Source organism: Eurytemora carolleeae, unplaced genomic scaffold (assembly GCF_000591075.1).
Source record: "Eurytemora carolleeae unplaced genomic scaffold, Eaff_2.0 scaffold263, whole genome shotgun sequence".
NCBI classification, from domain to species: Eukaryota; Metazoa; Arthropoda; class Copepoda; order Calanoida; family Temoridae; genus Eurytemora; species Eurytemora carolleeae.
In genome coordinates this window covers 120,482-132,096 of record NW_019396161.1, presented here as the reverse complement: position 1 = coordinate 132,096, position 11,615 = coordinate 120,482, and the positions used below count along the sequence as shown (strand labels likewise).

The 11,615-nt window shown below is 31.1% G+C and overlaps 2 protein-coding genes across 2 annotated transcripts; one reads left to right on the top strand and one right to left on the bottom strand.

The window, feature by feature from the left end:
• Positions 1–1,837: 1,837 nt before the first annotated feature.
• Positions 1,838–5,695, bottom strand: LOC111696838 (uncharacterized). The gene is made up of 5 exons (XM_023466586.1): positions 5,614–5,695; positions 4,484–4,585; positions 3,502–3,565; positions 3,072–3,151; positions 1,838–2,610 (listed from the first exon to the last, which is right to left on the bottom strand). Exons 1-5 carry the CDS (start codon positions 5,675–5,677, stop codon positions 2,522–2,524), a joined length of 399 nt encoding a protein of 132 aa, XP_023322354.1. The 5' UTR covers positions 5,678–5,695; the 3' UTR covers positions 1,838–2,521.
• Positions 5,696–7,764: 2,069 nt separating this feature from the next.
• On the top strand, positions 7,765–11,154 carry LOC111696839 (trigger factor). Its single transcript, XM_023466587.1, has 5 exons — positions 7,765–7,882; positions 10,138–10,202; positions 10,307–10,397; positions 10,504–10,574; positions 11,033–11,154. Exons 1-4 carry the CDS (start codon positions 7,790–7,792, stop codon positions 10,534–10,536), a joined length of 282 nt encoding a protein of 93 aa, XP_023322355.1. The 5' UTR covers positions 7,765–7,789; the 3' UTR covers positions 10,537–10,574; positions 11,033–11,154.
• The last annotated feature ends 461 nt before the right edge of the window (positions 11,155–11,615 follow it).

The following is an 11,615-nucleotide window of genomic DNA, read 5'->3' as shown; positions in this document are numbered from 1 at the left end:
AACTTGTATCCTAACTAAAATTATTTAAAACCACAACCAGAATTTACACTGATAATATTTTTAGAGATAAAGAAAGCCTTTGACTGTTGCAACTTAAATATTCCTTTGTATAAACTTGAGTACCACGGTTTTAAAAATGTAGCTAACACATGGTTTCAAAACTACCTAGTCAATAGGACTATATATGTAAAACAAAACAATTGTATGTGGTGTTCCTCTGGGTAGTGTTCTTGGGCACCTAATATTTCTCATATACATAAATGATTTGCCTTTAGCAACGTCTTTTTTTACAAATCTATTTGCTGACCACAATAGTTTTCTAAATTTTAGTAATTGATGCCAACTTTGAACTAAAAAAGGCAGCTGCATGGTTTCAGGCAAACCGTTTAACATTAAATGTTTCCAAAACAAAGTTCATGATATTTAGGAATACAAATATGCATTTTGATCCTGAGCACTGCAAATTAAAAATTGGAAATGAGATTCTAGAAATTTAAATTTGTTGGACTGAAAATTGAAAATTGAGCATGTTTCAAATAAGATTGTTAGCTCAATTTTAAGATTAAAAACTTTATACCATTAAACATTCGACTTCTAGATTATAATGCACTTGTAAGGCCACATATTGAGTATGGAATTATAAAATGGGGAGGGGGTCGTAAAAAATGCTAAACTACATAAAGTCAAAGCTTTGCAAAAAAAAGGGCAATTAGAGCAGTAAATAATAGTTCATTTAAGACACATTCAGATCCAATATTTTTCAGATTAGAACTTCTAAATCTTGATGATACATATAAACTAGGTGTTCTATCTTTTTATGAAAACCTTCCAACTTACTTCCATGATATGCTTCATTCTTTAGTTGAACCAAATAGAACAAAATATTCATATAAACTTGAACGGGTTCTCTTTAAAACGCTAGAATGTTTTCCCTCCATATTTCCAAAAATATGGAATACGATTGAATTGGAGCTTAAAGAAACTAAATCTGCAAAATCGTTAAAAAAAAGTCGCCAAGATCTATTCAATTAGTTATGCAATTTATATCTGTAAAAAAAACTGTATCATGTGAATAAACTTAGTCTTTATCATCTTCTCCACCCTGTAGTTCATAAATATGATATTAATAACTTATGTCACCGTCTGTTCCAACCCTTCCGCTGAGTACCCTCCCTTTTCCTTATACTCCCTCACCTCCCTCTTACCTTTTTCCAGATTTTTCATCATTATTTTGTTTAAAATGTACACTGTACAGTGTACACCCATGTATTTATCTCTTACAATTCTCATTCGTTTATAGTGCAGTGGGCCAACCAATTAAAACGACCTTCTCTGGTTAGGCGGGTTCAAACTACTGATTGGAAATGGCGGGATTGCATAGTAAGTTGTGATTTTTATTTGTGTTATCTCGTGATTTGTAGTTGAGTAAAAATATGTAAATATGAAAGCATAGAGTAATGAAAATAACATATAGGACACTAGATGTCGTCTTTTCAAGATTAAGGGGGTTTTCTTTCGTTCGTTCTATCTGTCTTGTACTTCTACACAGAGAGAGACTATTCTACGCCGACTGCTTGTAACTCCTTTGGGCTTCTGCCTTAGGGTTATTGTGAACGAAAGCCCCTTGAATCTTGAAAAGACGACATCTAGTGTCCTATCTTTTATCTAAATTAATCTATGGTTTAAAGCTTAGATCGACTTTTCGCCGTCTCCTCTTTCCAGTTTGCTTTTATCCCTGTTATCTTTCTTTTCTATTTGCTCTTGCCTTTTTATCGATATTATCAATTTTATTATTTTTTTAAATACAATTGAATTTATTAAGAGAGGCTGGATATTATTCTGAGAATTCATGATTGGGTTTATTTTTCATATTTATGTACAGAACGGTTTAGTAAACAGTTAACAACGAACAATATGTATTTCATTAGAATATATTCACATTCAGGACTTGGTAATTTAGACACATAGTTATTCGAATTTAAGTTTGAATTCTGTGTAAAAAAGTAGAATCTTGATTAAAAGTAAATAATGTAAATTTTGCTGATCTTTGATATTTGAGGATTTGTCTGTGTTATGTGTTCAATATTTAATTTGTTCCTCTGTCACAAATACATTGTTACATTACAGTTTTTGTTTTAACTGGGGCTGGAATTTCGAGTTGTATGAAAACAATACTAATTAAAGGTTATTGAGTAGACCAAAGCAGATTCTAGCTAATAAAATTACTTAAAACATGAAAAAATAATAAACAGTTCAGAATTATATTAATAATTGTTTCTCTACAAAACTGCTCTTTTTTAATTAGATAAAGTTTTAAATAAGTTAAGAAACAAAATGATCTCCCCCCTTGCCCACCTCCAGTTGTTATAATATGTTCACATTGTACACTTTAATACAGATAAAAATTGTGTTAAGTAGTTCAGTTCAGCCATTGGGATTTACTTTGAATTGAGCTGATCCATGGCAAGATGGATACAGCTGATCTGATCCGTGAATCTAGATCGTCTTCGTTCTTGTGAATTCAACCAAGAAACTCTGACCCGGGAACGCGCTTCTGCATCCTCCATTGCTCTTTCGCAAGTCTGTTCTCTCTTATTCTCTCAAGATAGCCTAAACATAGAACGTTAGCTTACAAATAATTAAATAAAGATAATTCACAATTGGACATTGTGTTTTTCCCTTTTGTACATATTCCACTAAAATCTAAAAATTTAACATATTTCAAAACTGTTCGCTCTAAAAGAACCCTAATTGCTTAAAAACGGATTTAAAAATCGATTTCTCTCCTTAGTAAAGATTTGCACAATCATGATAATCATTAAAAAAAAAACTAAGGAACCTATGATACCCCATAATGTTTATAAAATCAAAATTAACATAAAATCATTCTTTTATTTGTGATGGAATACCTCCTATCAGGAAAACCTCAAGAAATTAGTTAGTATTGTAATACAAAATTTAAAATTAAAATAAAGTTCATGTTTTTGTTTAAGTTTGGAAAACTTCATCAAAAGATCCTGTCGTAGTTATGCTAATTATAATTTCCCTTCGTCTAGTTGAAAAAGTATTACTGTTTGTTGGTGGTGAGGGAGGTGCAGACCGTTTACCCAGGAATTCAGAGCCAGGCACTCGGCGCAGTCTTATGAACTCGCTGAAATAATTTTATAGAGATTTTTTTCTTTTTTTCTGAAGCAAATTTAGATACATTTCTTAAATTTTTGTCATTTGAAAGTTAATTGCTTTGTTGCAGGCGCAGTGAATTTCAGGTAAATCTGTTGTCTTGTCTAAATGCACTTTTTTTCTTTCAAAATATTCTCAATAAAAACTTAAATTTTAATTCAATTTGAAATTAGTAGTACAGTACAGTACAGTGAAGTACAGTACAGTAAAGCTTACCTCAATTATAACCTTTTCTTCATAATTTGAAAAATACAAGGTCAAAGGTAAAAAATAGTCCAAGCAGGAAAGGTGCTAAGTGCCTTGAAATTTAGACATATCTACCTGGATTTCAAGCCTCGAGGATATTCAGCCTCGAACCCAAGATCTTGAGCTTCAGAGAGGTCAACTAAAATAAAATAGATTATATACATATAAAATAGAGTTCAGAGAGGTCAACTACAATAAGATAGAGTTCATAAAGGTCCACAACAATAAAATAAAGTTCAGAGAGGTCAACTGCAATAAAATAGAGTTCAGAGGGGTCAACAAGAATAAAATGGAGTTCAGAGAGGTCAACTACAATAAAATAGAGTTCAGAGAGGTCAACATACAGTTAAATAGAGTTCAGAGAGGTCCTCAACAATAAAATAGAGTTCAGAGAGGTCAACTACAATAAGATAGAGTTCATAAAGGTCCCCAAAAATAAAATAAAGTTCAGAGAGGTCAACTGCAATAAAAATAGAGTTCAGAGAGGTCAAATACAATAAAATAGTGTTCAGAAAGGTCAACTACAACAAAGTAGAGTTCAGAGAGTTCAAATACAATAAAATAGTGTTCAGAAAGGTCAACTAAATTAAAATAGAGTTAATAGAGATTGAATACAAAGAAAAAGAGTTTAGAGAGATCAACTACAAAAAAGTAGTTCGGAGAGTTCGACTACAATGGAATTGATNGGTGGTTGACTACAAGGTGGATAGGATTAGCTACTCATTTACAACTGTATATATGCAAAATTTTCTGTTATTTAAAGAAAAAATAAAGTTCCTCAAAACGTAAAACTAATTCATTGTTTTCGAAAAAAGTATTTTGTGGAAAATAAATTCATTCTTTTTTAAGGAACTGAAAATTCGCCACAAATTCTAGTGTCTTGCTATATATCGGCACTTTGATATGATAAACTTTGAATTTTGCTAGAGATCAAATAGTTTTAGTTTAAAATATATAACATCAGGTTGCAAAGGTAAAGAAAATTTGAGTTTGTGGCGAAGATTTTTAAAGTTTTTTTTTAAATATTTATTTTCGTATACATTAACTGTACATGTACCTAACATAGGAATATTATAGATAGCGGACAAATCGATCAAGTTTTGTACTTCAGGATCCTCATAGCCTGGAACCATCTTGTACTGGTTTCTGTTCGGCTTACCTAAATATAATTAGTTTACTTTTAGAGATGTAACATTTTGGAAATATTCACAGCTTATACTAGTAATCACCCCGATTGGACCTGATATGCGATGTAGTTCTGCTGAATATAGATGTCCAAAAATGTCCAAAAATAGATCGACAATATTCAATTATTCTTTCTTAAACAATTCTATGTAGTTCAAACTTTTTCTATTTAAGTTTTCCTTTAGATGTGTTTTAAAACTTTTGAAGCAAAAGTTGTTTTTAAGTCTGGAAATATTATTATTTTTTTCAACTACACTTTCATCTTTTTTTATGAAAGTGTTTGTGTTTTAAGAATATTCGAAATCTTAATTTAAGTTTATAGATTCGTAACATTCAGCTTGAAATAAGCAAGCAAGCATAAAAGCATTTTTTAAGATTCCATTAAATAACCATATTGTATATTTTCTAGGAATATGTCAGCGCGTACTTAAGAAATTTTAAAAACAACTTATGATTTATGTTCTAGGGAACTTCTTACAAAACATTTTTACCGAATATTTATTAATAAATTACTGTTTAATTCTTGTTAACTAAACGTTGAAAGAGTTTCTACTCTCAATGTAAAATAAATAAGTATATGAGCTCTTTTTGCTTGATTGATTTATTTTATAAATTAAACACAAACTCCACCTCTAGATTTTATAAAGTCTACTCCTTCTAACTTCGTAACTGTTTTATGCTCTCTGATTTAAAGTAACTACTCTAGAGCTAGTCCTGATAACTCAGTAAATATTTTATGCTCTCTGATTTGAAGTAAGTAACCTAGAAGTACTCCTGGTAAATCAGTAAATATTAAATGCTCTCTGATTTGAAGTAAGTAACATAGAAGTACTCCTGTTAAATCAGTAAATATTAAATGCTCTCTGATTTGAAGTATTTAACCTAACACTACTCCTGGTAAATCAGTAAATATGATATTCTCTCTGATTTGAAGTAACAAACCTAACACTACTCCTGGTAAATCAGTAAATATTATATTCTCTCTGATTTGAAGTAACTAACCTAGAACTGTTGAGAGTGAGATTAGGAGAACAATAGGTAGACTTGATTTAGATATTTGGGACATTATTTTTCTACAAAGTAAAAAACTGAAATTAAAATCGAAACATAAAATAAGTTTTATGTAATAAAGAAAATTTCTTCTAGTATTTTTTATATAATTTTAAAACCTTGAGTTAATAAAAAAAGTAACTTGATTAAGTTTCTTCATCTTTGAGAAAGACACAAAAAATGTAAATTTTTTTTGTAAAAAAGAATTATTTAGGATTTTCATGTCGGTGTGAGATTTAGTATAAAAAATATTTTTTTTCTTCAATTTATAGGTTGTGATTAAAAATTCTGAAATGTTATTTGATGACCTTGAAATTTTAAATTCTAAACCTTTTGGAAGAATTTTACATCAAGTATTCTGCGTTTATAAACCACGCGACATGCAATGCAACTTTTCTACTTATAAAAATAAACAGGTTTCAATAGCTTTTAGCTTGGTAAAATCAATAGATATCATGAACTTTATTTTCAACGGTTCAACTGAAGGGGGGGGGGGAGGGGGGGTCTTATTTAATTTTATTACTTATAGAACCAAATTTTGTTGAGGCCAAAAATATATTATTTACAGCTTTTTTACCCTTTCTACCTCTTTTCGTTTCGCCTGTATAGTCATTCCCTACAGGGGCAAACAATTTAGAAGAAAACGAAAAAGCAACTTTAATGATAAATTAACTTCAAGTAGAATTAAATCTCTTGGACATTACAGACATTTTGGAATTTCCCGTTTTAGAGATACTGATCCTTGAACCAACAAAAGCTAAGGCCTTGAGCAGAATGGTGAAAATTAGTGACGGAGTCCGGTTATGTACCAATCTCCTTCTTCTCTTTCGGAGTAAACAAATCTCCCACGCGGAATTTGCCGCGCTGTAGTTCGGACCTTCCCTTCATGTCGGCCTCGTAGAGCAACCGTGCGCACACGCGGTATTTTGCCGCATTACCTCCGCTCCATGAGAAAAATCTCGAAATTTCTCAATTCTTGATATTGTGTAAAGCATTTAATTGAACAATCTGTAAGAAATTTGAAAAAAGAAAATACAATTCTTGTAAATTTGGTGTGCATTTCCAAAGGTGAACCTTTTCATATTTATGTTAAAGTGGTAATTAGAATAGATTTAGTAGCATCTTAAAGAGCGTTAACTAAATTTTTTTATATGCAGCCTGGATTTAGACCATTTTGATTTGCTGATATTTAGAGGTTATACTTTCCTACATTGTCTAATCTAAATGCAAGGTAACTTAAATCTCAAATTAATAAATCAAGAATTTTTCAAATTTTTAAGAATTGAAAAAAAATTCAATTCAATTCGAATTTAGACCATTCTGATCGCGGAGTGGAGTTGGTATTTTGATTTTGAAAAGTGAACAATCCCTTTCTCAATTGTGTTTTCAATGTTGCTTCAATATGCGCGTGGTCAGAGAAAAAAATATAAATAAATGATTGTTGTCTATTGATATATGAGGATCATATATCAACAGATGTTGTACTGTATAGGTGTACAAGTACAGGTCTATTATACACTACTGTATAGGTGTACAAGTACAGGTATATTACACTACTGTATAGGTGTACAAGTACAGGTCTATTACACTAATGTATAGGTGTACAAGTACAGGTCTATTACACTACTGTATAGGTGTACAAGTACAGGTCTATCACACACTGAAGTTTGTAAGCTCGTACACAAAAATTCATGATAATTATCTCTATTACTTCTTAAAAACTAAAGCTAAAAATGCTTTATAGCTCTTAAATTTACATGTCTAGGGCTACAAAAAAGTTTAGGTAAGTTAGTAATGTTAAAAATGAAGACAAGGCATTGGGACACTGAAGAGTCGACCCTGTCTTAAATTTACGCCACTATGTGATTAAGTCAATCGGCCAAGTGCACACTTATTTATTAATCCATTTATTCTTAAATATTTATACTAAAATACTGTTTATTATAAGAGATGCAATTCATGGTTCGAAACAATATTTCGTGGGAAACCCTGATCTGATTAATGGGTTATTCGGACCCAATTAAAAAGGAAGACATAAAAATAATGAGATTTATCAGATAGTTTTCAACATTTCTAAATTTTATGAATATGCTTACTAGGCAAAGTTGACGTCATGACAGCGTGAAGCATGCCAACTTATATTCAGGCAGTGATACAAAGTCAGGCAGACAGGATGGGGAGAAATAAGGCTTTATGCCTTGTTTTTTTCCTGCTACTTTTAGTAAGTAAATATATCATTATGTTTTTATAAATTATAGATATTAGGCTTGGTATGTTTCACTAAATACCCTGTATTGGTATGATATTGTAAAAATGATTAAAAAATATATTTCGGTCTGGGTTAACCCTCGTCAGTTCTAACAATATATTTATTTGATATATCAAATCTAAGGTTTGCATGTGTCCAGTTGACATAGCTAAGATCGTTGCCTTTGTATTCTGGCTTGGTTTATAGATCACTATTGTCCGGTTGACATAGCAAACAAGATCGCGTCCAGTATAGTGGAGTTGATAGTTTAAGGGATTGTAATGTAACCATGTGGATCGTGTCCTGATTAAGACGGATCGCTATTGTCTGGTTGACATATAGCAAACAAGATCGCGTCCAGTATAGTGGAATTGATAGTTTAAGGGATTGTAACTGTGTGGATTGTGTCCTGATTAAGACAGATCTGGTTTCTGATTGATATCAATAGCTAACGAGATTGTATTCTGGTTTAAACATTGATAGCTAAGTGAAACTGAGCTGTACCTGGATAAATCCTAGTTCATTGTCACGTGATACAGACGGAAATCACGTGACCAGTATACTGCACTGCCCTTGGCTAAAGTTCTGGTGACGTAATACGGACTATACGGACTATATGTAATAATATTATCAAATATATCTATCAAAAATGCAAAATGCAAATAAAAAATTTTAAAATGAGCAAACCTGAGATTCCCAGACTCCTGTGGGATAACGTCGTTTTCAGATTGGTTCGTATTTGTTGAATATGATCTGTTTTACACCTTTTATACAAAATTGCACATATATGAACTTTAGTTTAAATTGATACAGTTTCATATCAACTTCTCGAGACAGGAACATCAGATAGAAGTCTTATAGGTATCGTTCAACGCCTGAGATTCTCAGGTTTTATCCTATACCTCCTTTCATTTTTCCTTTACAGTAAAGGGAGTTTGTCTGTTGGCACCATAGATAAAGATAGATTGCGCATAAGACGACATTTTTCATCTTGAAAGACATAAATGTACAGAGATGTTTTAAAGATATTCCTATTATATAGATTAACTAAGTCGGTTGTGAACATTGGGTGTTCTTATGTCATTGAGTACTTTTGGTGTACATGAGTTCTGTAGAGAGAAATTTAAGTTAGTTTAGTCCTTCTCATGTCCTTCTTCAGTTCTCGTCAATATGATATATTGCTCAGTGAAATATTGTTGTTCAAATAGTTCCATTCCCAGAGTTATTTTACACTCTATTATGAAATCCATTAAAACACCAAACCACCCCGCTTATCATTGAAGTACACTTTGACCCCTAGAAGTATGAGTTCGCGGACTGTACAATTCGTGGTGATTTTGCGTACATAAGCTATCTATGTTTATTTATTTATCTATGGTTGACACTGCTTAACTACTCAATTTTAGAGATTTGAAGTCGTCTTTTCAATTAAGAGTTTTCTGTTTACACTGTAGCAATTTAGATTTTTTCTTGTAAATAAAAAAAATATTTGTCCCTATTCATGAAAATGGAAAGAAAATGTAATCTTTAAAAGGGTTTACCTAGAAACCTAAATAACTAATGTAGATTCTATCTACAGCTTTTATAAGGAACAGATCCTATTTGATTCGTATTCTTTACATTCATGGTTAGCATTTACTCAACAAGAAGCTTATACAGGGTGTCCCACAAAACATGGGAATTCAGTGACGAATTGGATATCGTTTTTGTTATGAATTAGCATTGTAATACCTAATTTCAAAAGCCATAATATTATTATGTCTGCTAGAGTTTATTTCATGAAAACGGTAAAAGACTGTAAAGATGTGTCTTTAATGTCTCCGCAAGATGAACAGTGAAGACTGACAAGTTTACTCTGTTCGTAAACTGCAATTATCTTGTTTTTCTAAGTACAACCGTATGCAGTCAAAACATAAACAAACAAAATGTGAACATAGCAGACGAAACTCTTACAGATTACAGCTTTCTCAGTAGGTATCACTATACTAAATCAAAGAACTATTTAAAAAGACGATATCGAATTCGTCACTGAATTCCCATGTTTATCAACAAAGGATTGGAGCCTTAGTAAAATTTTCTAATCCCTGTTAATAGTTTAAAAAGCTAAGGTCTACGATATTATGTTTGTGGAAAGACTCAACTCCTTTATAAATGTCCACATAGGATATCGAGATCAACGGTTCAAGATTAATGATACTCCACAAGACCTCTGATCGATTTATTTAAAGATTGGGATATGTTTCTCTTTGAGCAGCCAGGATCTGAATAAAGATACAGATGGAGATGGTCTCAGGTAAGGTTTTTTGGAAGTAGAAAATATTTTTTTTTATGATTAGATGGGATTGGTTAAGAAGTGGAAGAAATTATTTTGATGATTTTACTAAAGATAGTTGTTAGGGACCATGTTGATGATTTTGACGATGACAATGACGGAGTTCCTGATGTAGAAGATGACGATGATGATGGTGATGGAATCCTGGATAGAGAGGTTGGTTTCACTCAACTCTTTTAACATAAGCAGAAATGTATTTTTATTTTTTGACAGGTTGTGTAAATTTCGCTAGTGATGAATAAACATGTAATTTTAATTTCAGGACCAAGATTGGTTTGAACATGATGAGATGTAAAGTTAAAGATGAAAGAGAAGAAAAAGATGAAGGCTAAGGGAAAATAAAGACATTAAAATTCCAAATTTGTTTGTTGAAAGTTTTTTAAACGTTTTTTTTCAAACAATGAATTTCTTTATTCATTTAAAAATCATGAATACATACGTTGCATGATGAAACATTGGATAAAAGAAAATTTTATCCAGGTTACAAAGCTTTTAAATGTCAATCTTTCACAATGATGTTTCAATATACATGATAGTTGAGGGAGCATTTAAACGACGTCATTAGTATTCAATAGTTAATCAATGGCAAATAGTGAATGTAAAAAAAGCAATTTTGTGTACAAAAATCTATTTATGTTTATGAAAAATGGTTAAAAGTTGTCACTTGATGCTCATGCTTATTGGAACACCCTGTGTTCCAATAAGCATGAGCATGTTATACAGTTATTCTGTATAACAAACGCAAATAATTACTAAAATAATGAAAAATCTAATGTCTTATTTATTTTTAGATTTAAGCTGGAACTAGAACTATCTAAAATTATAACTTTTTTGAATATTTTTTATTCATAAATGATCTAACAGTTTCAAGTTTTCCTTATTCAATGTAATAAATTTAAATATGTATCTTTAATGTCAGGCATGAAGTTTGAAAAAGAAAAAATGTCGAGTTTTTTCATCAATTTTTCTAAAGTTCTCGAGAAAAATATATGAATAGTTTTATTCAGGGTAAATACAAAAAAATACTTAAACTGGCTTGAGAAGTAATGGTTACTTACTTTTAAGCTTTAACTTATTTGATCAGTGTTCCAGAACTAAAAGTGCATTGAGGGGCCCGAGTCTGCTTTAAAACTTAAATTTTCTAATCCTTATATCTTCGCAACCTGATGGCGTAGACCATTCAAACTTTTAACACTGTCAGATTGAAAATTTTAAGCATAAAAACATGAAATTAGGATTATACAATCCGGTTGCTCAGATATAGAGATAAAAAAAATTAGAGTTCGAGGCGAGTATTTTATAAAGATTAATCACACCTCTACTTGAGGATTAAGTTGGATTTAGGAAAGGAGTTTTAAAATTCTATTGGTTAGG

Bases quoted from the DNA above. Each gene is read 5' to 3' on its own strand.
- LOC111696838 (XM_023466586.1), bottom strand. From the start codon at position 5,677: ATGTCCCAAATATCTAAATCAAGTCTACCTATTGTTCTCCTAATCTCA. The intron at 4,586-5,613 runs GTTAGTTACTTC...AATTATATTTAG, and splicing joins CTCACTCTCAACAGTTCTAG to GTAAGCCGAACAGAAACCAG. The intron at 3,566-4,483 runs GTACATGTACAG...ATTTTATTTTAG, and splicing joins CTATAATATTCCTATGTTAG to TTGACCTCTCTGAAGCTCAA.
- LOC111696839 (XM_023466587.1), top strand. From the start codon at position 7,790: ATGCCAACTTATATTCAGGCAGTGATACAAAGTCAGGCAGACAGGATG. The intron at 7,883-10,137 runs GTAAGTAAATAT...ATTTATTTAAAG, and splicing joins TTTTTTTCCTGCTACTTTTA to ATTGGGATATGTTTCTCTTT. The intron at 10,398-10,503 runs GTTGGTTTCACT...TTTTAATTTCAG, and splicing joins ATGGAATCCTGGATAGAGAG to GACCAAGATTGGTTTGAACA.